Source organism: Ptychodera flava (assembly GCF_041260155.1).
Source record: "Ptychodera flava strain L36383 chromosome 23 unlocalized genomic scaffold, AS_Pfla_20210202 Scaffold_24__1_contigs__length_23054250_pilon, whole genome shotgun sequence".
NCBI lineage: Eukaryota > Metazoa > Hemichordata > Enteropneusta > Ptychoderidae > Ptychodera > Ptychodera flava.
This window is the reverse complement of record NW_027248278.1, coordinates 14,947,107-14,973,635: the sequence shown is the minus strand read 5'-3', so window position 1 is coordinate 14,973,635 and position 26,529 is coordinate 14,947,107. Positions and strand designations below refer to the sequence as shown.

At 38.0% G+C, this 26,529-nt stretch overlaps 2 protein-coding genes across 4 annotated transcripts; both read right to left on the bottom strand.

Moving 5' to 3' along the window:
• Window positions 1-254: 254 nt before the first annotated feature.
• LOC139124979 (uncharacterized) lies at window positions 255-4,239 on the bottom strand. The gene is made up of 7 exons (XM_070691098.1): window positions 4,042-4,239; window positions 3,438-3,755; window positions 2,839-3,082; window positions 2,436-2,512; window positions 1,622-1,830; window positions 852-1,248; window positions 255-408 (listed from the first exon to the last, which is right to left on the bottom strand). The coding sequence occupies exons 6-7, from the start codon at window positions 1,192-1,194 to the stop codon at window positions 401-403; spliced, it is 351 nt and encodes a 116-aa protein (XP_070547199.1). The 5' UTR covers window positions 1,195-1,248; window positions 1,622-1,830; window positions 2,436-2,512; window positions 2,839-3,082; window positions 3,438-3,755; window positions 4,042-4,239; the 3' UTR covers window positions 255-400.
• A 4,277-nt stretch (window positions 4,240-8,516) lies between these two features.
• On the bottom strand, window positions 8,517-12,920 carry LOC139124977 (uncharacterized). Of its 3 annotated transcripts, none has more exons than XM_070691096.1 (5): window positions 12,752-12,920; window positions 11,964-12,365; window positions 11,387-11,539; window positions 11,067-11,157; window positions 8,517-8,580 (listed from the first exon to the last, which is right to left on the bottom strand). In XM_070691096.1, exons 2-4 carry the CDS (start codon window positions 12,309-12,311, stop codon window positions 11,095-11,097), a joined length of 564 nt encoding a protein of 187 aa, XP_070547197.1. In that variant the 5' UTR covers window positions 12,312-12,365; window positions 12,752-12,920; the 3' UTR covers window positions 8,517-8,580; window positions 11,067-11,094. The 3 variants fall into 3 exon arrangements, with proteins under 3 accessions (XP_070547197.1, XP_070547198.1, XP_070547196.1); XM_070691097.1 differs by lacking the exon at window positions 8,517-8,580 and adding an exon at window positions 10,669-10,835; XM_070691095.1 differs by lacking the exon at window positions 8,517-8,580 and having other exon boundaries at window positions 10,937-11,157.
• Between the last annotated feature and the right edge of the window lie 13,609 nt (window positions 12,921-26,529).

Below are 26,529 nucleotides of genomic sequence, written 5' to 3'. Positions count from 1 at the left end.
TGCACAACGTTTGAATGTTTTCTTCCTGAAACACAAAAAATAAAAAAAAGGATATGATAACTTTCTTTCAAAGAAGCAAACAGAGTTGTTTCACTGAAAGTAGGTCAAAATAATGTAGACGAAATACATCTTCTGTAGTATATATATAACACACAATAAATCTGACACTGAAAGCTTGAAAATCATGACAAGCAGAATACTGAACCTTTTAATGACTTTAGCAACAAAAACAGTGTACAGTTTTAAAACACATACTTTACAGCACTTGTTCACATGATTTCTGATGAATGCCTGCCCGTGGTAAGAATGACGTCCAACACCAAATGACTGCAGAGCTTGGTCAATACCGCAGACTACAAAACCACATTGTTTTGGCAGTTTCGCTTTTACGTCTGTAGCTTCAGATATCTAAGAAAACAAAGATAAACACTGTGTTGTCTGGAAAGTATTGACTGCACTACAAATGTGCACAAGTCAAAATTCTGAAAATGCAGCATAGACATGACTGTGCACTTGAGATTACAATGTTATTGCTTATCATCACAAAAATGATCTTACTTTTGGTATCAATATGCCATTTTCAAAGATGAAGGAGACCCTCTGAGATCTCAGGTTGCTAGACAGGTTATCTGTTGGTGTTTTCACATGATACAGGAAATTTAACACCATGCTAAACAAACATTACATGTTTATTTAACATGGCAACTATTCCAGTTTGATAAAAAGTTTGACTTGGCTAGCAACTCACTGCCACTGAAATTAATTGTGTCTCACAAGATTTCAATATTATCACAAAATCATGTATTTTTATTTTGTTAATGTAGTATGGTCTTCTATTCATAAATACAAACCTGTCAGCTTCTTCACTGAGTTCCTGCACTTTCTCCTTGGCTTTTTAACTTTGCCCAAGGTCATTAGTGGCGGTCTGCCATCATCTTCACTGTTGTCGTCATCATCATCATCATCATCGTCACAGTCATCATCAGCAAGGAGAGCCTTTTCAATACTATCAGCCAAGGTCTTAGCTTCTTCTTGGAGTTCTTTCGCTTCACACTGTAATGTCTCGACTTGTTTCAACATGGCTACATATGTGTCAAATCCAGCAGGCTTCAGCACGGGTTCATCAATGTCATCATCTCTCTCCAGAGTCGTGATGATCTTGATATCCAGTACTGCACAGCTAGCTTCCATCATGGTGAAAAACTTTTAAAACAAGCCAGGACTGATGTGCAACCCTGGGACTGCAACCTGTGATAAAATATAAGGGTTAGCACATGTATCTTTTACTTTTAATGTATGAAAATATCTTGTAACGTTCATACCTACCTATTTAGAAGAAAACACTACATACAAATATACAACAACTAGATTGATCACAAATGCTGACATGTGTGCTGGATTCATTGTCAATCTTGTTTTCGCATATAGCTTCACTAATAAACTTCTATTTGTGCACACCGTTATGGACATAGTGGCATGCATACATGTAGATAGGTCACAGTGTGGTCTGTTGAACTGTTCAGAGAACGGTAAAGTGAACTGATTGAAACAGAACAGAGCTATATGTTTAGTTAGTCAATGGAAGCAAACCACCTAGAGAATTGAATTGATATGTACATACTCTGTGCAGTGGTACATTGAAAAGTGGCTTTCTGACACTATTGTAGTGCTGCATGGCATGCCTTAGGTTTCCACCAGTTGAAAATAATTCACTGTGACATTTTCTGATATCATCAAGGGTTCTCTTCTTCATTGATGACAATGGTTGTTCCTCCTTCGGCAACTGTGCTTGTTCCTTGCTGACCACACAGCATACGCAAAAATATTTCCCTAAAATATTTCAATGTGAGGAAGACAAGGAACAAAAACTGACATAATTACTTAAAAACCTTAGTGGGTATAGACATAATTGGTGTTCATGAAGTCAATTTGATGTGCATGTGTGAGCTCTTGGAGAGGATGTACCTGTAATATGCAAACTTATCAATTTAAATATTTATTTCAAAGAAATTCATGGTTACTACATTTTGCATTGCCAGTATACATATTAATACTATGTGTAAGAATTAAATTGAGAAATAAACACAAGAATTTCTACAAAGGAAAACAATCATTTGTCAATAGCTTGCAAATATTTATCAAGATCGGACCCACTGTGTACCCCTTCCTTTAAATTTATCTGACTAATCAATGTTAGCTGTGAATGTCTTAAGTCAACGAAAAACTACAACAAATTATCATAATTGTGTTCTACAGCATATCATACACAATGCATGCTGATTATTAACAGACGCACATGTTGCAAACTGATAGGTCAAGGACGTACACATATAAATCATAGGTAAAACTGAAGTGTACACAATAAACTGCCTGCCCTGTCAGTGCCTCAACTTTTCTTATGTATAAATCATAGCATGCAAGTATACATTTCATACCATTTGGTCCAGACATTCCATAACTCTTGGCCAGATACTCATAATCTCCCATCATCCATGCTAATAGTGTCTTGTTCCTGAAATAAAATCAAAGTGGAATGTAAGACAATTGTCCACACCATTCTAAATTAATGCCCATGTTCTACACATCAATGTATTTTGTACATGCAAGAAAACAACTTTGCCTTTTGTACAATTTAATGTAGGTATCATATTTATGTTGCATAAGTTTGGTCAGATTTGCACATTGTTTTTCAGATTTTTGGATCAGCAGTATAATGCATGTATTAAACTTGGATAACCAATATGTATGTATCTTAAGTTCCAAATATTGTACCAAAATAGATATACGGTACAATCTGTTCATTGTTTAGTAAAACACAGTATGCATGTTTAGACTTACTTCCACTTTGTGCCATCCAGTTTGTCTACCTGACCTCTGTTAACAGCTAAAGCTATTTCCTAAATTGTAATAGGAATCAGGTGCTGCAAATGTACTCTAAATCACTGTATTATCTGCTACATTTGGATTACTGATGTTAGCAACTTGGTAAACCATTCTCATGGTTCCCTGACCCTTGTCCCCACCTAACTTTATCCAAATTTCACTGGTAGGTATTGTACCATGCCAGGTAAGTTTGCTAGACCTGAAGACAAATATGAACAAGATGCAAAAACAACAGTAACACATATATTCAGTAATATGTGATAACAAGATTACTTATCCACAGTCTTTCTCTACATGATCATAATAGAGTTTGCACACAATCCCAAAAGTCTGACTGCAAGCCTGCTGTCCCAATATTAATACTCATGTGCTTATATAAGAGCATATAAGAACAATCTAGAACTAATTAGAATTTATTGACATGCTAATTACTGTTCTAAAATTCTCTCTCTTACACAACTAATTAAATTTCCAGAAAATTCCAAACATGACTGTGAGGTGAAGAAGGACAGTGACCTTGATGAGTGTGGGGGAAAATGACCTGCATAACATACCTCACTTCCAATATTCACATGCCATGCCTTGAAGTAACGCCGTAATTTCCTCTTATTAGCCCATGTTGTTCCCATAGCAACTTTCAAGTGAAGGCCAGCACCTGGAGGTATGTCAGGAGTGAGTCCCAAGATCTGGAGGATTTTCCTTCTTGTCCTTTTGTTGGTGTCTCACCTCCTCTCACTCAGCTGCAGCATTGCATCACCACCACTGACAATGTCTCTCCTCTGACTTAACTGCAACACCCTCTGATGTCTTGTCCTAGTGCTAGCTTCTGAGGTTGTTTTTCGTGGCTTTGGTGTATATGTTAAACACAATGGCTGAAAAAAATCACACTAAAAATTGAAAAACCAAATTTATCTTTCAAAAGTATATGTGGGTGATAAATTCATGAAATTGGACTAGCTCATTACTTGATGAAATTAATTTGTTGAACCACTACCAGGTCACACATGTACTACAAAACCAAATAAACGTTATTACAAATACAAATTTACAAATTATCATATTCCATGATAGCTTTATCAGAAGAATTTACTCCAAAATCTAACTGTATATTGATATGTGGGTATAGATCAGCAAGAGTAATGCTGGTAAAAAACTCACCTGGCCCTTGGTTTTAACCTTTATCAAACTATCATCACTTCTGTTTGCTTCTATTTTTTTCTTGACAAGTGTTGTTGCCATTTCTTCATACTGTAGCAGCATATGCACCGCTGATACATTCTGCAACACAATTTCTGCGGCCTTCACTGCACATATATTGTTCTGCCTATCCCTTGATGTTCATCATTTGATGTCTCAATATTGATTGGGTCAGGAATGGGGACTGGAGTATGGTGGCTTCTGAAGGAAAAGGGCTCACTGACAAGAAGCAGTGGTCTCCAGCAATGGACTGATAAACACACCGTTCCGTGTTGTGTTGCAGATCTTGCAGTGGCACAACTGACTTACAACCGACATTCCCATAATCACATGTGACTGTGGCATTTGATAGCATGTTTGAAAAAGCAATGGGGGGACTTACAATAGATTCACACATAATAGAGAGACGGCACACAGGACAGGATGAAGAAACTTGCAACCACTGACACAAACATTCAGCACAAAACACATGTGGTCCATCACACAAAAGTTATGGTCCATCTATTATGTCTTTGCAAATGGGACACTCCATTTCTTCAATGAGATCATTGAACCTCTGTCTCTGCAAGGGAATGAATCTTCTCATCTTTTTTCCTCCCCTCTGTTTTACAGCTGCTGTTAGATTTGTACTGCCATGAGTTTCACTCTGTAGTTTCCCCGTCTTTCCTGTCTCCTTGCCAGTGATACCAGAAATGTCACTGTCAGTGCCTTGGTATTGACTTGGTCTGCCCCTGTTTTTACTGTCTTTCTTTTTCTAACCTGCCTTACACAATGCATCACACACCGCACATCTCCGTACTCAACAGTGTCTGGACCATTTCACTACGTGTGTCCCTGGCCGATAGGTTTTGTTATTGCTTTCTTTCTGCCTGCTGCCATGAAGCAAGACTCTCTTACAGAGACAACAAAAATTGGACGGGTGAACGTCAGAATGTCTTCACTAAAACTGTACTCTGAAACAATTCTTTAACTCCACGATAAAATTAGAGCATGGATAACTTGTGCCATTTATTTTCCCTGCACAAATACGACACCCGTTTTTTAGCACACGAGCATGAAATTCAAATGACACTTTCACAGTCTAGGCCAACAGACGATTGAAAAAGGCGCTAGAAAATATGCAGTGTGTAAACAAACCCGTTACCAGGGAGACATGCGTGATGGTCCGACAAACTATGCTCAACTGCAATGCACATATAGACGTAAATAAAAAACCACACGCATAAAAAATAACCCTGACAAATCACGCCATAAAATGTACAGATTAAATCACTGCGGACACGGTAAAATCGGTTTCAATCTTGTTAAAATTGATTACTTAAAATCTGAACCTCGTAAATTACACAACACATTAATGAAAATACTTACAGACCACCATGTTATCAAGTTGTCCGTGCTGAGAAACTTCTCCTGCAAATATCGCGAGGTCAAAGGTAAACTAGCGATAAACATCCAGCTATGCTGAGAACAGCTTTCACTATCACATTTGAATGCATTTTTTAAATGTTTATGGGTCAGAATTTGAGGAACAACACGCGCACGGCGAGCGATCGTCTCCTGGTATGCACACAATACGATGGCAGCCATCACTGAGAGTGCGTTCGGTTGTTTGTTATTTGTTTGCTCAACCTAAGTTGCCAAGTCGGCCGCGCCGGCGAAACACAGGTGACGTATGTGCCAGTATGAGCATGCGCAATTTAGCCTGCGAGCGCGAGATTGGTGTACCGTAGAACTGTCTCGTGCTATCATGTCGTTGAGCTACATAAAATGTGTGCATGTTGACAGAAACTGGAATTACTGCAGTGAATACTTTCCAGGACATCACATGAAAGTCTCTAAGGTACCAAGGAGGACGTTTAGGAAATCCTTTCAGAAAGTTCACGCCGCCTGTGGCCATTTTGTGGAAAATACGTACCTGCACTGGCTGCAGCGTATACAGTATTTCTACTGTACAGTGCACATATTGCCGGATAATATGCGATGGAATTTTGCGTTTCACGTCGTTCAATCATTCAGATGGAAATACCGCCCTTCTCCAAACTTTGAAAAAAAAAGGTGATAGGTTTGGAATGCTAACTCTTGTATATCAAGAATGACGTAATTTAATGAGAAGACATTTGTATTCGAGCACGGCTACAGTTTTTGATTCGAAAACTCTCATCATGGACCGTGGTTGTATTCGACAATCGAGAGGGTTAGGTGAGTCGAACTTTTCCTATGTCCATGTAGCACTTGTGCAAAAATAACCGAATCCACAGGCCTTTGGCGAATCAATAAATGCGTTTTTCACCAAGCTGAAAGGTTGAAAGATCAGTCCGTCACTTTGGGACGAGGTAGATAAATGCAGTCAAGCCAGCTTAGGCACATAATGTGACTTTGTTCTGGAAATTACGAAGACGACCGGCCGTGCGGTGGAACTTTGCAACAAAGTTTCAATATCTGAACTGACTACTTGAATGACAGGCACAGGAAACGATGGCCAATAAACGCATTCTCGTTGCATTTTGATAATAATGTATCAATCACAATGACACAGAAATTATGCCTCCTCCGGCAGAAGGGCCGTGGCCAATTTTTAGCCCTGCTACAGTATGTCTCAGTGCTGAAAAGGCTATTTTGTTGCCAGGTTGTCATGGCGACTTTTAAAATTTGCATACAAGTCTGAGAGTGAAACGGGTTGTTAAAAGATAGGTCACAAAACTTTTGAGACCCACTGTCGTCCATTATACCTGTTTCCTTGGGTATTAAAGGTGTGCAAGTATACACATCAAAAGACTAGAAATTCACTTCATGGGCAGAATCTCATAAAATAGCCTTTTCTTGTCTGGTTAACGAAAAAGATACCCCTGATCTAAAATATGCATGGTTTTATATAAAAAACCTGTGGTTACCTAAATGGTTACCATGGTAACATGAAACAAAAATGAACATGGAGTTCATGCTGTGATAAATACACTTAGGAGAGCATTTGCATAATAACTGGGATTACTTTTAATGGAATTTTGAAAACTTTGAAATATTAAAACGCAAATAGGTTACTATGGAAACACAGGGCAGTAAAAAATGACATCATGTTTTGTCTTTCTAACCCAAAATAACCCTTTGACATAATATTTCTGTTGATTACTGGATTTTTACACCGGATATTTGGTCTTTCTAACCCAAAATATCCCTAAATGCTATAACATATTCTGTTGGTTACTGGATTTTAGGTGGAATCTTTGAAAAACTGGTAATTTTTATTCCTGAATGGTTACCATGGAAACATCTCACATTAAAATGAGTATGTTGGTGTGCTAACAAGAAAAACCCTTATTATGATTTTTTTACATCAATCAATAGTTCTTTAATAGGAATTAGTGAAAGAGTAACATTTTCAATCCCAGAATAGTTACCATGGCAACTCGAAACATTAAGATAAGTCTGGTTTTTGTGTTCTGTGACCCGAACTCCCCCACTAGGTAATTTTCATATCAATCAAAGTAACTTTTCATGGGATATTAGAAAAACTGAAATTTTCAACCCCTAAAATGGTTACCATGGAAACATGGGGCAGTAAAATCGATATCATATTTGGTCTTTTCGACCCAAAATACCCTTATGGTGAAATTTTCACGGAAATTGAACCTATTATTATTCGCGTTATTATTTCTATATAATACTTATATTAATTATTATTATTATTACAAGTTTAGGGGCTATAAGTATTATATAGAAATGTAATAACACTAGTTCATTGAAGCTCTTGGAATTCTGAAAAAGAGGTGTTGTTTATTTTAATTTTGTCAAAAGGGGTGACTTCTAATTGTTGTACGTGCAGCGCAGAATTATACATAATACTGTACGGAGAGAGGGACATCATTAGGCCAAGGAGTAATTAAATGCTTGTCGGAAAAGTGACACTAAGCAGTTTATACCCAGCAGGCCCAGACTTTTAACTTGTGTGCGAACTTTATGGATACACATTCAATTGGAAGCCACAGAACAGTGCCACAAACGGCAAAAATTAGAGAGGCACTATTTCATCATATAGGCAGAAATCAATGTATTATTGCCTTATTTGTATTGTACGGTGATTGTTTTAACAGCACAATGGCAAATTAACTGTAATGTTATTAAAAATTACTTCAAACCATAACATAAATGATCAAAACAGGCACGTGCATATAGAATAAAACATTTTTTTTTATTTCTTGAAGTGACAAGACTCAATAAATTACATGTACCGATAACAAAGTTTCGGGCAAACATCTTTTACAAACTCTCTGAATATCAAAAGTAACTTATCCCACAAAGTTGCATTTTAAAAAGGGACAAATAAAGAGCTAAACAAAAAATATAGGGAACGAAAAGGAAAGGTACACAGAAAATGAAAAAAAAATACAAATTGAAATGATCAAATACCTTTATTTTAAATACAATATGAAAATACAGGCAAATTAAAAAATGAGAAATACTTGAAATCAAATGGACACCTGCAACTTCCAGGGTCGTTGTATTCTGTAAATAGATAAGCAAAACAAGGTTTTTACATCTGTACTTGTTAGTATATATACTAAATCATAATGAAAGCATTTAGAAGTATTTCATTCTTATTTTCATGCTAAAAATTTAACTTTTCCAATGATATTTCATGTAAGATAAAACTGAAGGAAGTTTCATTTGAACATGTGAAAACATCCTAAAATGGTAAGTCATCATTACATATACTGGACTTACCATAAAGATGACTTTTCAAGCATCAATTTTAAATTGAACAAGTCGTTGATGGCACAGTCCCCACTTGTTCGTTGGTACATGTACTTTAATTAAAAGTCCTCAGAGAGGATAGAGTCCTCTTCATTAATTAGGTCTATGATAAAAATACTGTGATACAGATGGCGCTAAATGGCCAAAAATGAGTTCCATGGTGGTGAAAACATAAAACCAATGTAGGCCGCCATCCTAATTACAAAATGTCATTAAATGAGTCAATTAGTAATGAATCAACAGGATGTTGCCGAACATTTTTGCATACTATCCTAACACTAATAGATTATCACCGGTACCATATTTCATAAAGTTTGATGCAGTATTTACAAACTATGAGATCAACATCTGTACCGAGTTTCATCAAATTTTGACGCAGTATTTGTGGATATATAACTCTAATTAGGAAAGTTCATTAAATAAGCAATTACAAATTAATTAAAATGACACTGATAAATGCCTTTTTCATTGTTAAAGCAATGTAAGCTTAACATGTGTACCAAGTTTCATGAAATCTGATGCAGTATTTCTCGACATATCAGTCTAATTATGAAACTTAGGTAATTGACATGATACTGCTACACGCCGTTCAACAAATCAATGTGCATATGTATGACATAGGTCAATGTCCTTATACCAACTTTGAATGATACTGGTGGAAAGATGTCTGAGTTATGGCTCTGTACAAGAAAAGATCGTAACAAAATGGCAGCCATGCAGCCATATTTAATCTTACTGTCTAAAAATTCTATATGCATATGTATGACATAAGTCAATGTCCATGTACCAACTTTGAATAAAATCGGTTGAGACTTGCCAGAGTTATGGCTTTCGACATGAAAAAAAACCATAACAAAATGGCCGCCATGTGGTCATATTGGATCATATCGTGAAACAAATCGACATACATATGTATAACACGAGTCAATGTCCTTGTAACAACTTTGAATAAAATCGGTTCAGATATGATTGAGTAATTGCTCCGTACATGAAAAAATTGTAACAAAATGGTGGCATGGTAGCCATATCATGTTCATATGTATGACATAGGTCAAAGTCCTTGTACAAAGTTTGAATAAAATCCATTTAGACGGGCCTGAGTTATGGCTAAGGACATGAAAAAATTGTAACAAAATGGCTGCCATGCGGCCATATTGGATCATATCATGAAACAAATTGACAAGCATATGTATGACATAGGTCAATGTCCTTGTACCAACTTTAATAAAATCGGTTGAGATATGCCTGAGTTATGGCTCCGTACATGACAAAATTGTAATAAGATTGCCGCATGGCAGCCATATTGGATAATGTTGTGAAACAAATTGATGTGCATATGTATGATGAAGGTCAATGTCCTTGTACTAACTTTCAATAAAATCGGTTGAAACATGTCGGAGTTATGGCTCTGTACATAAAAAAATTGTAATAAAATGGCCGCATGGCGGCCACATTGGATCATGCATATGTATATATATTGGACGTGCATATGTATGACATATCAAGTAATCCTCGTACCAAGTTTGAATGAAATCGCTCCATGTATCTCTGAGATATCTGCGTGAACAGACGGATGCATGGACGGACAAACGCACACACTGACACACGCTCGGACATGACCAAACCTATAAGTCCCCCCGGACGGTATCTTGGGGACTAAAAATACAAGCATCAATTTAGTAAAAATATGATTCATAGAAAGAACCAGATTTCAATGTTTTTATTTACATATTGGTTTGTTATTGACTTAATTAATTTGTTCTTTACATGTTTATTTTATCATGATTTATCTTTACTTTTATCACTATGGCCATCATTATTTCACGTTGCTTATTGGTTCTGTATGAACCCCTTTGTGTTTTTGGCACTTTCACATGACTTGAATTGGTCATCACATGATGCTCCCTTACCATAAGTTCTAATTTCTTTAAACCATTATGGCCAGGTACTTTACTATACCGGTCCATTCCCTTCCTAATCTCATGATGGATACTCTCTACACCGTTCTGTGAGGAAACCAAAGCCAAACCCTGTGTTTTCAACCTGAGGGATGACATGATCTTCTAACATATGCATTTTGGGGGGTACGCTTTCATTAGGAAAGTGTTCTCTGTGATATGCCATTAAATGTGATATGTTTGAACTGAGAATGCTAATATATTCATCTGACATTCTATTGCTTGTACTCTAAAGATTATGGCAGGCTGCAAATTTTGAAAATATTGGCTTATACAGACCACAAATGTGTGCAGCCTGTTCATTCAGCTATGGGCATATTCTTGCTGTGGTCCTGATGACGCTCTTGCACAACGTTTGAATGTTTTCTTCCTGAAACACAAAAAATAAAAAAAAGGATATGATAACTTTCTTTCAAAGAAGCAAACAGAGTTGTTTCACTGAAAGTAGGTCAAAATAATGTAGACGAAATACATCTTCTGTAGTATATATATAACACACAATAAATCTGATACTAAAAGCTTGAAAATCCTGACAAGCAGAATACTGAACCTTTTAATGACTTTAGCAACAAAACAGTTTACAGTTGTAAAACACATACTTTACAGCACTTGTTCACATGATTTCCGATGAATGCCTGCCCGTGGTAAGAATGACGTCCAACACCAAATGACTGCAGAGCTTGGTCAATACCGCAGACTACAAAACCACATTGTTTTGGCAGTTTCGCTTTTACGTCTGTAGCTTCAGATATCTAAGAAAACAAAGATAAACACTGTGTTGTCTGGAAATGACTGCACTACAAATGTGCACAAGCCAAAATTCTGAAATGCAGCATAGACATGACTGTGCACTTGAGATTGACAATGTTATTGCTTATCATCACAAAAATGATCTTACTTCTGGTATCAATATGCCATTTTCAAAGATGAAGGAGACCCTCTGAGATCTCAGGTTGCTAGACAGGTTATCTGTGGGTGTTCTCACATGATACAGGCTAAACAAACATTACATGTTTATTTAACATGGCAACTATTCCAGTTTGATAAAAAGTTTGACTTGGCTAGCAACTCACTGCCACTGAAATTAATTGTGTCTCACAAGATTTCAAAATTATCACAAAATCATGTATTTTTATTTTGTTAATGTAGTATGGTCTTCTATTAATAAATACTAACCTTCCTGTCAGCTTCTTCACTGAGTTCCTGCACTTTCTCCTGGGCTTTTTTAACTTTGCCCAAGGTCATTAGTGGTGGTCTGCCATCATCTTCACTGTTGTCGTCATCATCATCATCATCATTGTCACAGTCATCATCAGCAAGGAGAGCCTTTTCAACACTATCAGCCAAGGTCTTAGCTTCTTCTTGGAGTTCTTTCGCTTCACACTGTAATGTCTCGACTTGTTTCAACATGGCTACATATGTGTCAAATCCAGCAGGCTTCAGCACGGGTTCATCAATGTCATCATCTCTCTCCAGAGTCGTGATGATCTTGATATCCAGTACTGCACAGCTAGCTTCCATCATGGTGAAAAACTTTTAAAACAAGCCAGGACTGATGTGCAACCCTGGGACTGCAACCTGTGATAAAATATAAGGGTTAGCACATGTATCTTTTACTTTTAATGTATGACAATATCTTGTAACTTTCATACCTACCTATTTATGAAGAAAACACTACATACAAATATACAACAACTAGATTGATCACAAATGCTGACATATGTGCTGGCTTCATTGTCAACTTGTTTTCGCATATAGCTTCACTAATAAACTTCTATTTGTGCACACCATTTACATTATGGACATAGTGGCATGCATACATGTACATTGTAGATAGGTCACAGTGTGGTCTGTTGAACTGTTCAGAGAAAGGTAAAGTGAACTGATTGAAACAGAACAGAGCTATATGTTTAGTTGGTCAATGGAAGCAAACAACATAGTGGATTGAATTGATTAGTACATACTCTGTGCAGTGGTACATTGAAAAGTGGCTTTCTGACACTATTGTAGTGCTGCATGGCATGCCTTAGGTTTCCACCAGTTGAAAGAAATTCACTGTGACATTTTCTGATATCATCAAGGTTTCTCATCTTCATTGATGACAATAGTTGTTCCTCCTTCAGCAACTGTGCATACGCAAAAATATTTCCCTAAAATATTTCAATGTGAGGAAGACAAGGAACAAAAACTGACATAATTACTTAAAAACCTTAGTAGGTATAGACATGACTGGTGTTCATGGAGTCAATTTGATGTGCATGTGTGAACTCTTGGAGAGGATGTACCTGTAATATGCAAACTTATCAATTTAAATATTTATTTCAAAGAAATTCATGGTTACTACATTTTGCATTGCCAGTATACATATTAATACTATGTGTAAGAATTAAATTGAGAAATAAACACAAGAATTTTTTACAGAGGAAAACAATCATTTGTCAATAGCTTGCAAATATTTATCAAGATCTGACCCACTGTGTACCCCTTCCTTTAAATTATCTGACTAATCAATGTTAGCTGTGAATGTCTTAAGTCAACGAAAAACTACAACAAATTATCATAATTATGTTCTACAGCATATCATACACAATGCATGCTGATTATTGACAGACGCACCATATTGCAAACTGATAGGTCAAGGACGTACACATATAAATCATAGGTAAAACTGCAGTGTACACAAAAACTGCTTGTCCTGTCAGTGCCTCAACTTTTCTTACGTATAAATCATAGCATGCAAGTATAATTTCATACCATTTGGTCCAGACAATCCATAACTCTTGGCCAGATACTCATAATCTCCCATCATCCGTGCTAATAGTGTCTTGTCACTGAAATAAATCAAAGTGGAATGTAAGACAATTGTCCACACCATTCTAAATTAATGCCCATGTTTCTACACATCAATGCGTTTTGTACATGCAAGAAAACAACGTTGCCTTTTGTACTATTTAATGTAGGTATCATATTATGCTGCATAAGTTCGGTCAGATTTGCACATTGTTTTTCAGATTTTTGGATCAGCAGTATAATGCATGTATTAAACTTGGATAACCAATATGTATGTATCTTAAGTTCCAATAATGTACCAAAATAGATATATGGTACAATTTGTTCATTGTTTAGTAAAACACAGTATGCATGTTTAGACTTACTTCCACTTTGTGCCATCCAGTTTGTCTACCTGACCTCTGTTAACAGCTAAAGCTATTTCTAAATTGTAATAGGAATCAGGTGCTGCAAATGTACTCCAAATCACTGTATTATCTGCTACATTTGGATTGCTGATGTTAGCAACTTGGTAAACCATTCTCAGGGTTCCCTGACCCTTGTCCCCACCTAACTTTATCCAAATTTCACTGGTAGGTATTGTACCATGCCGGGTAAGTTTGCTAGACCTGAAGACAAATATGAACAAGATGCAAAAACAACAGTAACACTTATATTCAGTAATATGTGATAACAAGATTACTTATCCACAGTCTTTCTCTACGTGATCATAATAGAGTTTGCACACAATCCCAAAAGTCTGACTGCAAGCCTGCTGTCCCAATATTATTACTCATGTGCTTATATAAGAGCATATAAGAACAATCTAGAACTTTTATTGACATGCTAATTACTGTTCTAAAATTCTCTCTCTTACACAACTAATTAAATTTCCAGAAAATTCCAAACATGACTGTGAGGTCAAGAAGGACAGTGACCTTGATGAGTGTGGGGGAAAATGACCTGCATAACATACCTCACTTCCAATATTCACATGCCATGCCTTGAAGTAACGCCGTATTTCCTCTTGGCAGCCCATGTTGTTCCCATAGCAACTTCCAAATGAAGGCCAGCACCTGGAGGTATGTCAGGAGTGAGTCCCAAGATCTGGAGGATTTTCCTTCTTGTCCTTTTGTTGGTGTCTCACCTCCTCTCACTCAGCTGCAGCATCGCATCACCACCACTGACAATGTCTCTCCTCTGACTTAACTGCAACACCCTCTGACGTCTTGTCCTAGTGCTAGCTTCTGAGGTTGTTTTTCTTGGCTTTGGTGTATATGTTAAAGCGCAGTGGTCGTCGCGCTGCGCATGCTCCTGAGGGGTCCCCCTTGTTGACAACATATCCGAGAATGCCGCATGAGGTTACGGGTTGATTATTATGTTTGCGATATTGCCGCTGATATGGCGACTGATTTGTCACAAGCATACCAACTTACCAAATCTAACACGCAATAAAAGGTCAATTAATCTAAGTTAAATATCTGCTGAATATTGAACAGTAATTACACGCTGGACTGAGATCACATTTGATCATGATTTTCTTGAATCAGTTGAATGGGGCTCGCTCGAGCCATGGAGCTGAACACTTACCCGTACGCGTGTATATGCCAACAGACTATCAATGACCGGGCTCTGGTCTACGACATCGCTAGCAAGGACGAGAACTTTCATTTCAAGAGGCCCAACAGGAGTACAATTGACAAAAACGCAAGCTACAGAAATCTACAGCTCGCAGAGCAATGCCCGCTGCAGCAAGAAACATCTGTTCCGTGGTCTGCATGAACGTCGGTGTCAAGAGAACCGGGTATATGGCGCGCTACACTCGGCTGTGGAGAATCCAACTCCACTACGAAGTTTACCCCGTTGGGGTGCAAACGAGAATTCCGAGTACAGGTATCAAGTCAAGCGAAGGACCTTTCATAGGTCTTCTTGTTATGTGGGGGTTATCTCATTTGAAAGAGGATTCAGACCTACCCGGCAATCAGGAGGTACAACAACGAAGTTTGCGTAGCACCGGTAGGCCTACACTAGCTAGCCGTTGGATCTCTGCCATGACCGTGCACAGGATCTCTCAATACGTCCCTATGTGTAGCCGTGCAATTTTCCTGCCAAATGCCGCGAAAACCCGCTCATTTTGTCTATTGTGTCCTGTCATTTGACTATTTCTTGCCACGTATTACTAGAAGAAGTAAGAAATGGTGATCAACAGTGGGTCGTGGGCCAAGTCGTCGCGGGGCCGGTACGTTGTGCAGCTGGTTGTGGGACCGGATTCTCTCATATATCCGTGTATGTCAACGCGGTGACCTTCTCCCTTATCGAAGCAACAGCATCTCCCGTGTCCTGCTCTGGCTTGCCGATCATGGTCTTGAGTGTAATTTTTGTGTTAGGCATTGTGCTTGTTGCTGGTCTACATATATATATATATATATATATATATATATATATATATATATATATATATATATATATATATATATATATATATATATATATATATATATATATATATATATCATTGTGTACAACCAGCGTGACCGCGCGCGATCAAACCCATTTGTTCACTGTGACTGCATGCAGTAAACTCAGCGACATAATGTGCAGTGTCTCAATGTTCGTAGCCTTACATGAGTTTATAGATAGAAATACACCACTGAAGTTCGTTTCCGATCTTAATATTTTACTATTGCATGATGTTGAGTCTTACAACGGCGTTAACAAAGTGAGGGACCGCTCCCATCTCACTCCGATTGAAGTTGAGAAGACTTTATGTTTACAAACTTTTATGTTTATCACAAAAAAAATCACGCACGCGCAGCGCGACGACCACTGCGCTTTAAACACAATGGCTGAAAAAAATCACACCAAAAATTGAAAAAACCAAATTTATCTTTCAAAAGTATATGTGGGTGATAAATTCATGAAATTGGACCAGCTCATTACTTGATGAAATTAATTTGTTGAACCACTACCAGGTCACACATGTACTACAAAACCAAATAAATGTTATTACAAATACAAATTTACAAATTATCATATTCCATGATAGCTTTATCAGAAGAATTTACTCCAAAATCTAACTGTATATTGATGTGTGGGTATAGATCAGCAAGAGTAATGCTGGTAAAAAACTCACCTGGCCCTTGGTTTTAACCTTTATCAAACTATCATCACTCCTGTTTGCTTCTATTTTTTTCTTGACAAGTGTTGTTACCATTTCTTCATACTGTAGCAGCATATGCACCGCTGATACATTCTGCAACACAATTTCTGCGGCCTTCACTGCACATATATTGTTCTGCCTATCCCTTGATGTTTCATCATTTTATGTCGCGGTATTGATTGTGTCAGGAATGGGGACTGGAGTAGGGTGGCTTCTGATGGGAAATGGGCTCACTGACGAGAAGCAGTGGTCTCCAGCAATGGAATGGTAAACACACCGGTCAGTGTTGTGTTGCAGATCTTGCAGTGGCACAACTGACTTACAACCGACATTCCCATAATCACATGTGACTGTGGCATTTGATAGCATGTTTGCAAAGGCAATGGGGGGACTTACAATAGATTCACACATAATAGAGAGACGGCACACAGGACAGGATGAAGACACTTGCAACCACTGACACAAACATTCAGCACAAAACACATGTGGTCCATCACACAAAAGTTGTATTGGTCCATCTATTATGTCTTTGCAAATGGGACACTCCATTTCTTCAATGAGATCATTGAACCTCTGTCTCTGCAAGGAATGAATCTTCTCATCTTTTTTCCTGCCCTCTGTTTTACAGCTGCTGTTAGATTTGTACTGCCATGAGTTTCACTCTGTAGTTTCCCCGTCTTTCCTGTCTCCTTGCCAATGATACCAGAAATGTCACTGCCTTGGTATTGACTTGGTCTGCCCCTGTTTTTACTGTCTTTCTTTTTCCTTTCTGCCTTACACAATGCATCACACACCGCACATCTCCGTACTCTACAGTGTCTCATGGACCATTTCACTACGTGTGTCCCTGGCCGATAGGTTTTGTTATTGCTTTCTGCCTGCTGCCATGAAGCAATGACTCTCTTACAGAGACAACACAAATTGGACGGGTGAACATTAGAATGTCTTCACTAAAACTGTACTCTGAAACACTTCTTTAACTCAACGATAAAATTGGAGCATGGATAACTTGTGCCATTTATTTTCCGTGCACAAATACGACACCGGTTTTTTAGCACACGAGCATGAAATTCGAATGACATTTTCACAGTCTAGGCCAACAGACGATTGAAAAAGGCGCCAGAAAATATGCCAGTGTGTAAACAAACCCGTTACCAGGGAGACATGCGTGATGGTCCGAAAAACTATGCTCAACTGCAACGCACATATGGACGTAAATAAAAAACCCACACGCATAAAAAATAACCCATGACAAATCACGCCATGAAATGTACAGATTACAAATCACTGCGGACACGGTTAAATAGGTTTCAATCTTGTTAAAATTGATTTACTTAAAATCTGAACCTCGTAAATTACACAACACATTAATGAAAATACTTACAGACCGCCATGCTTTATGTTATCAAGTTGTCCGTGCTAAGAAACTTCTCCTGCAAATGTCGCGAGGTCAAAGGTAAACTAGCGATAAACATCCAGCTATGCTGAGTATGCCACCTTATTAATTGAGAACAGCTTTCACTATCACATTTGAATGCATTTTTTAAATGATTATGGGTCAGAATTCGAGGAACAACACGCGCACGGCGAGCGATCGTCTCGGTATGCACACAATACGATGGCCGCCATCACTGAGAGTGCGTTCGGCTGTTTGTTATTTGTTTGCTCAACCTAAGTTGCCAAGTCGGCCGCGCCGGTAGTCTGGTTCCCTGACCCATTTCCCCGGTAGAGGGCGTGGGGAAATATAGGGTCAGGTACCGGGTGGCCATCTTGAACAGAATTTTGTTCAAGATAGCGGAGGTTAGTCACCTGACAGAACATGCTATGTACAAATATGGCTGCTACCATGAAAACGCCGGTCAAAATTCGACTGGATCAGAATTATGTTCGAACACTGGTATCCGAATCAAAAACATTGGCACACGAGACGGGAAACATAAACTGAAAGGATTAATCCAGAAGTATGGGGAATAGAGCTCGAGGTGATTGAAGGCTGGCTGTGATATCGCAGCAGTACTTGTGGCGTGTATCGTACGCGCTTGGGTCATTGAGGTCATCGCCGACTGTGGCGTGACCCCAATGACCCGAGCACGTTCGATACACGCCACAAGTACTGCTGCGATATCACAGCTAATTGAAAGCAAACTTTGTTGGAACTGTGAAGGACGATTGATTTCGATGGATAGAATGGTGTCCGAATTTCGTGAAAAATGCCAGGCATCATTTCGACGTACAAAAGTATTAGGAGGTGTGCTAAATCACAGTGGCTAAATCATGGAGGTAAAAAGTCTTTCTTTCTACCTCCACGGCTTTGTGGTACAAACAAGAAGTTGGTGTCGAGTGAGCCTGAAAGTGCGAAACCCAAGAATCATGAGAAAAAGCTACAAGTGTTACTTTCATCCAATCACAGCTTGTTTTGTTTTAACCCAATAGCGTCCATGTTTACATTAGCCGGTACCTGACCCTATATTTTCCCACGCCCTCTACCGGGGAAATGGGTCAGGGAACCAGACTACCGCGCCGGAAGCAAAACACAGGTGACGTAGTCTGCCAGTATGAGCATGCGCAATTGAGCCTGGGAGCGCGAGAAAGTGTATAGTACCGTAGAACTGTCTCGCGCTATCATGTCGTTCAGCTATAAAATGTGTGCATGTTAACAGAAACTGGAATTACTGCAGAGAATACTTTCCAGGACATCACATGTAAGTCTCTAAGGTACCAAGGAGGACGTTTAGGAAATCCTTTCAGAAAGTTCACGCCGTCTGTGGCCATTTTGTGGAGTATATACGTACCTGCACTGGCTGCAGCGTATACAGTATTTCTACTGTACAGTGCACATATTCCCGGAACATATATATGCGATGGAATTTTGCGTTTCACGTCGTTCAATCATTCAGATGGAAATACCGCCCTTCTCAAAACTTTGAAAAAACAAGGGTGACAGACTTTGGAATGCTAACTCTTGTATATCAAGAATGGTGTAATTTAATGAGAAGATATTTGTATTCGAGCATGGCTACAGTTTTTGATTCGAGAACTCTCATCATGGACCGTGGTTGTATTCAACAATCGAGAGGGCTAGGGTGAGTCGAAGTTTTTCCTATGTCCATGTAGCACTTGTGCAAAATAAGCGAATCCACAGGCCTTTGGCGAATCAATAAATGCGTTTTTCACCAAGCTGAAAGGTTGAAAGATGCGTCCGTCACTGTGGGACGAGCTAGATAAATGCAGTCAAACCAAACTGGGCACAGAAATTAGCCATAATATGACATTGTTCGGAAATAGTTACCATGGCAACTCGAAACATTAAAATAAATCTGGTTTTTGTGTTCTCTGACCCGAATAGATAATTTTCATATCAATCAAAGTAACGTTTCATGGGATATTAAAAAACTGAAATTTTCAACCCCTAAAATGGTTACCATGGAAAAATGGGTCAGTGAATTCGATATCATATTTGGTCTTTTCGACCCAAAATACCCATATCATGAATTTTCACAGAAATTGAACCTATTATTATTCGCGTTATTATTTCTATATAATACTTATATTAACAAGTTTAGGGGCTATAAGTCTTATATAGAAATCTAAAAAACAATTCATTGAAGCTGTGGGACTTCTGAAAAAAAAATGTTGTTAGTCCTGAATGGTTGCCATGGAAACATTTCACATTAAATGAGTGTGATTGTGTTTGGTGTGCTAACCAGAAACCCCTTATTATCAATTTTTTAAATCAATTAATAGTTCTTTAATAGGAATTAGGGAAAAGGAACATTTTCAATCCCAAAACAGTTACTATGGCAACTCGAAACATTAAATAAGTCTGATATTTGTGTCCTCTGACCCGAACTTCCCCACTAGATAATTTTCATATCAATCAAAGTAACTTTTCAAGGGATATTAGAAAAACTGAAATTTTCAACACCTAAAATGGTTACCATGGAAACATGGGGCAGTGAAATCGATATCATATTTGGTCTTTTCGACCCAAAATACCCTTATGGTGAAATTTTCACGGAAATTGAACCTATTATTATTCGTGTTATTATTTCTATATAATACTTATATTAATTATTATTATTATTACAAGTTTAGGGGCTATAAGTATTATATAGAAATCTAATAACAGTTCATTGAAGCTGTGGGAATTCTGAAAAAGAGGTGTTGTTTATTTTAATTTTGTCAATAGGGGTGACTTCTAATTGTCGTACATATATTCTCTCCGCCCAGTTAGGTGTTCCTTTTGACATCACTACCGTTATGAATATTCATATACTTGCAAAAACTGACAGTCGCTGTGTCTGGCAGCGCCTGCTCACAGCTGCTGAGCTGCACAGCGTAGGCTTCCAATGCAGGCCCATCGTGGCAGTCGTGGGCATGTAGAAAACAAGGAACAGCGACTGTGGAGAGTCTATGCCAGTGTAATTGGCCTTGTAAACGTACCTTCAGCGTGGCATTTGTAGTTGTGGCGAAAACCTTAAACCCTCTCCCTATGCTGTCGTTGTTGGTTTTATTTTGTTCATGTGCATTAACTGTAAGTAATCAAGGAAGTTTTGGGATGGAAGTAGAGCAAAGGCATGAGCTTCCATGAAATCTGTGCTACAAATATAACTTTACGCATGCGCACTCTTTTGCCAGTGTAATCTGCCAATATGAGCGTGCGCAGTTGAGTGAACGTGCTCGTGAATGTGTAGTCTGCACACTACGTCTCGTGTCATTCAGCTTTGCATGTTGACAGAAACTGGAATTACTGCAGAGAATACTTTTCAGGACATCACAGGTGAGTCTCTAAGGTAACAAGTAGGACGTTTAGGAAATCTTTTCAGAAAGTTCACGCCGCCTGTGGCCATTTGTGGAGTATAAGCTTATAGTTATACATACCTGGAGCGTACATATTGCCGGATAATATGCGATGGAATTTTGCGTTTCACGTCGTTCAATCATTCAGATGGAAATGCTACCCTTCTCCAAACTTTGAAAAAAACAGGGTGACAGATTTGGAATGCTAACAATTGTATATCAAGAATGACGTAATTTAATGAGAAGACATTTGTATTCGAGCACGGCTACAGTTTTTGATTCGAGAACTCTCATCATGATGGACCGTGGTTGTATTCAACAATCGAGAGGGCAAGGGTGAGTCGAACTTTTTCCTATGTCCATGTAGCACTTGTGCAAAAATAAGCGAATCCACAGGCCTTTGGCGAATCAATAAATGCGTTTTTCACCAAGCTGAAAGGTTGAAAGATCCGTCCGTCACTTTGGGACGAGCTAGATAAATGCAGTCAAACCCAGCTGGGCAAATAATGTGACTTTGTTCTGGAAATTACGAAGACGACGTGCGGTGGAACTTTGCAACAAAGTTTCAATATCTGTACTGACGTACTTGAATGACTGGCACAGGAAACAATGGCCAATAAAAACGCATTCTCGTTGCATTTTGATAATGTATCAATCACAATGACACAGAAATTATGCCTCCTCCCGGCAGAAGGGCCATGGCCAATTTTTAGCCCTGCTACAGTATGTCTCAGTGCTGAAAAGGCCATGTTGTTGTCAGGTTGTCACGGCGACTTTTAAAATTTACATACAACTCTGAGAGTGAAACGGGTTATAGGTCACAGAACTTTTGAGTCCCACTGTCGTCCATTATACCTGTTTCCTTGGGTATTAAAGGTGTGCAAGTATACACATCAAAAGACTAGAAAATTCACTTCATGGGCAGAATCTCGTAAAGTAGCCTTTTCTTGTCTGGTTAACGAAAAAAGATACCCCTGATCTAAAATATGCATGGTTTTAAATAAAAAGCTGTGGTTACTGAAATGGTTACTATGGTAACATTAAATAAAAATGAACATGGAGTTCATACTGTTATAAATACACTTAGGAGAGCATTTGCATAGTAACTGGGATTACTTTTAATGGACTTTGGACAAAAATTGAAATTTTAAAACGCAAATAGGGTACTATGGAAAAACAGGGCAGTAAAAATGGATATCATATTTTGTCTTTCTAGCCCGAAACAACCCTTTGGTATAATATTTCTGTTGATTACTGGATTTTTACACTGGATATTTGGTCTTTCTAACCCAAAATATCCCTTTGATATAACACATTCTGTTGATTCCTGGATTTTAGGTGGAATCTTTGAAAAACTGGTAATTTTTACTCCTGAATGGTTGCCATGGAAACATCTCACATTAAAATGAGTTTAATTCTTTTGGTGTTCTAACCAGAAAAACCCCTATTATCAATTTTACATCAATCAATAGTTCTTTAATAGGAATTAGGGAAAAAGTAACGTTTTCAATCCAATAATAGTTACCATGGCAACTCAAAACATTAAAATAAGTCTGGTTTTTGTGTTCTCTGACCCGAACTCCCCCGCTAGATAATTTTCATATCAATCAAAGTAACTTTTCATTGGATATTAGAAAAACTGAAATTTTAACCCCTAAAATGGTTACCATGGAAACATGGGGCAGTGAAATCGATATCATATTTGGTCTTTTCGACCCAAAATACCCTTATGGTGAAATTTTCACGGAAATTGAACCTATTATTATTCGCGTTATTATTTCTATATAATACTTATATTTATTATTATTATTATTATTATTATTATTATTATTATTATTATTATTATTATTATTGTTTAAGGTCGGGAGTGTCGGAGATAATTCATTGGAAACTATGGAAGTGCGAGTAAACTGCTGCTAACCACGATGAATTTGAGTAACTCCCCTCTTTAATAAAGAAACTGTGACAGTTACCGCAAATTAGAAAAGTACGAGAGAGACAGTTTGCAAGAATCTATTAGAAAAGTACCCTGCTAGATTATCATCGGTTATATCATGACAGTTGAAAAAGGTAAAACCAACAAATGGAATTCAAAGGTTACGTGATAGAAAACGAACAAAGGGTGAACTCAGCAGTTTCCCACTGCGGCATTAACGTATGCCTGATTGTTTCGTATTCCGTGAAGCAAATATTCTACCTGAGAGCGCTTTCGGCCGGTTGCTAGTGACGACAGCGAACATTGTATCAATTTATTTTCAATAGAATATCGATCGAAATCTGTTGGCGTACGGGCTCATGTGTTGAGGTCAAATCATTAATATGTCCACATAACTTGTATACATTGACTTAGATAGCTTAAAATCAACGTATCCGTTGGTTTCCTATACTAAGATTGAATCGACGACACTTTTTTACAGTTTTGATGATGCGTTCACGTTTCAGCACATTTGGCGCTCTATGCAAGTTTGGCGCCATTGTGAGCTGGGAATGACCTACGAGTGAGCACGACAACAATGTATCAATTTCCGATAAAAGAATATCGATCGATAACGTTCACTGCACGATTAAAGTGGAGAGTCTGCGCCTGTTCGCCTCCGTTCTGTGTTATTTTTCAAATTACTGGAATTTTCATCGTTGATTTTCACCAAAATTTGGTATAAATTACAAGAACATGACATGCATTTGGTCTGTACACCTTACGAGACGCATACTGATTAAAATGAGTCAATGTGAGGCCCGTGTTCTGCATATGTACACACTGTCAGCTCGCCAAATTATTGACGACAACAGTATATTTCAGTGATCAGAATAAATAAAATTCAAATAAAACAATTGTCGTAAAGTAATTCAAAAATTTAAAACGATAGGAATTTTGTAGATAAGTCAAAGGATCACAATATCAATTTTCATCATTATTCGTTCAAAATTGAGGAATTAGAACCGACGAGAAGTGTGCAATCTGTTCCGTATATTACATGCCATTGTTTTCTACGGGTAATCGAGCTTATTCGCCGCGTCGTAAAATGAAATGAAAAATATATCTGATAAACCCGTTGGTTAACTTTTGCATTTTGTTGTAATTTCTTACGATATTTGAAATAACACATCTCATGAAGATTAACTAATACTCTATTGTTTTACATTTTTGTGTTTCCCTCTTATTTTTAATGAAATGACGAGTTAACGATCGTTTGGCTGTTGACTGTGTTTTCACCTATTTTTGCATATGAATAATTATTGCATATGTATTTTCATAATTCCTTCATGAAATTACTGCCAAAATATCATAATGGAAAGGTCAACATATGAGGAAATTGAATCTGCAACTCTTCCATCAATATTAAGCTGTGCAGCGTGGAAATTCGGCGAAATTTAATACATAGCGTCAAAGGCGGATTTGACTCACTGTACGCGTACACGACGTATGTGTGGCGAAAAAGTGACACGCTAATACGAAACAAAATGGAGGGCCTTTGGGCCCGCACTGTCCGTGTAAAACGAAATTTATTACGAAAAATAAAACTAATTTTTAAGTCAGGGATAGAATACAAACTGTTAAAGTGTACAAGCTACTTATCTCAGCTGGGCTGGAAAGCTCTAGTCTCAGAGTTGTAACAGTCAGTCGGATGAATGAACAGTCCTTTGGCTTGCAGGCTTGAAGTTGCACAAAGTCCTCAGTATAAATCCAGCGTTGACAGTGAAGGTCTTGAAAAGTCTTGAAATTAATACTGCTGGAGTTTCCAAAGACTTGAAGTAACACGCAAGAGACACAATCCCAAAATGTCTGACTGCAAGCCTGCTGTCCCAGTATTTATACTCATGTGGTTATATAAGAGCATATAAGAACAATCTAGAACTTTTATTGACATGCTAATTACTGTTCTAAAATTATCTCTCTTACACAACTTATTAAATTTCCAGAACATTCCAAACTCCATTGTGAGGTAGTTAAGGGCAAAGTCCAAAGATAAATAGACATATGGAGAGGAACAGGAATGTAGTCATCACAATCTTTCTTCTTAAAAAGCACTTTAGAACCTGACAATGACTTTCAGAAAATGGCAGGGTATCTGCCGACAAAAAAGACTTGGAAGCCCCGGTATCACTCAAAATTTTGACAGGGGTAAAGGAAGACAAATCACCAGGAAGTTGTATAAAACCATCGTGAATAAATGGTTCATGTATATCCATAAAGCTATCTTGATAAGAATTGACCTTGACCTCATTAATTAGAGATAAGAGGGGTGTAACCACAGAATATGTTACACATATTATGAGACTCTAATTGAGATGATGAAGAAATAAAGCTGGTGGGCTTAGATCCATGCGTCAACTTCTTGATTAATGCCTCAGAGAAATGCTGGCATTCCTCAGTCCAAACGAAAGGTGGTGTTACCTGTTTTCTTGCAGAGGGTGCTCCTTCCTTCTTTAGCCCAACAGGCTTTCTTTGCTGAGAACTGTGTAATAAGTCTTGCTATATTAGCAAATCCTGGAACAAAATATCCAGCGAAGCAAAGAAACGACTTCACCCCATGTGCATTCTAAGGCACTGGCCATGTCTTTAGTGCCTTTGTCTTATCTTGGTCTGTCTCTATCCAGCCTCCAATACTACGTGACCCAAGTACTGAACCTTGTCACTGAAGAACTTACACTTCTAGTGTTTTATCTTCTAGTTATGACTCTGTAATCTTTCCATGACTGCCTCCATTCTCTTGAGTTGCTCCTCAAATGTTGATGACTAATGTCATCACGATACATATCTTTATATTCAAGCCATCCATACGTTGCTTCATTGTGCTCTGAAAGGTGGCTCCAGCATTCTTCAAACCAAAAAGCATCTGCAGCACTCAAGAAATCTTAGTGGAGTTGTAAATGCTGTCTTTGCTATAGCTTTCTCTGACAAAGCTATCTGCCATTAGCCACTCTTCGAGTCTAAGAACGAATACCATTTTGCTCCTTAGAGATTATCCATAGTCTCTTCTGTACGAGGGATTGGATACGCATCTCTTATTG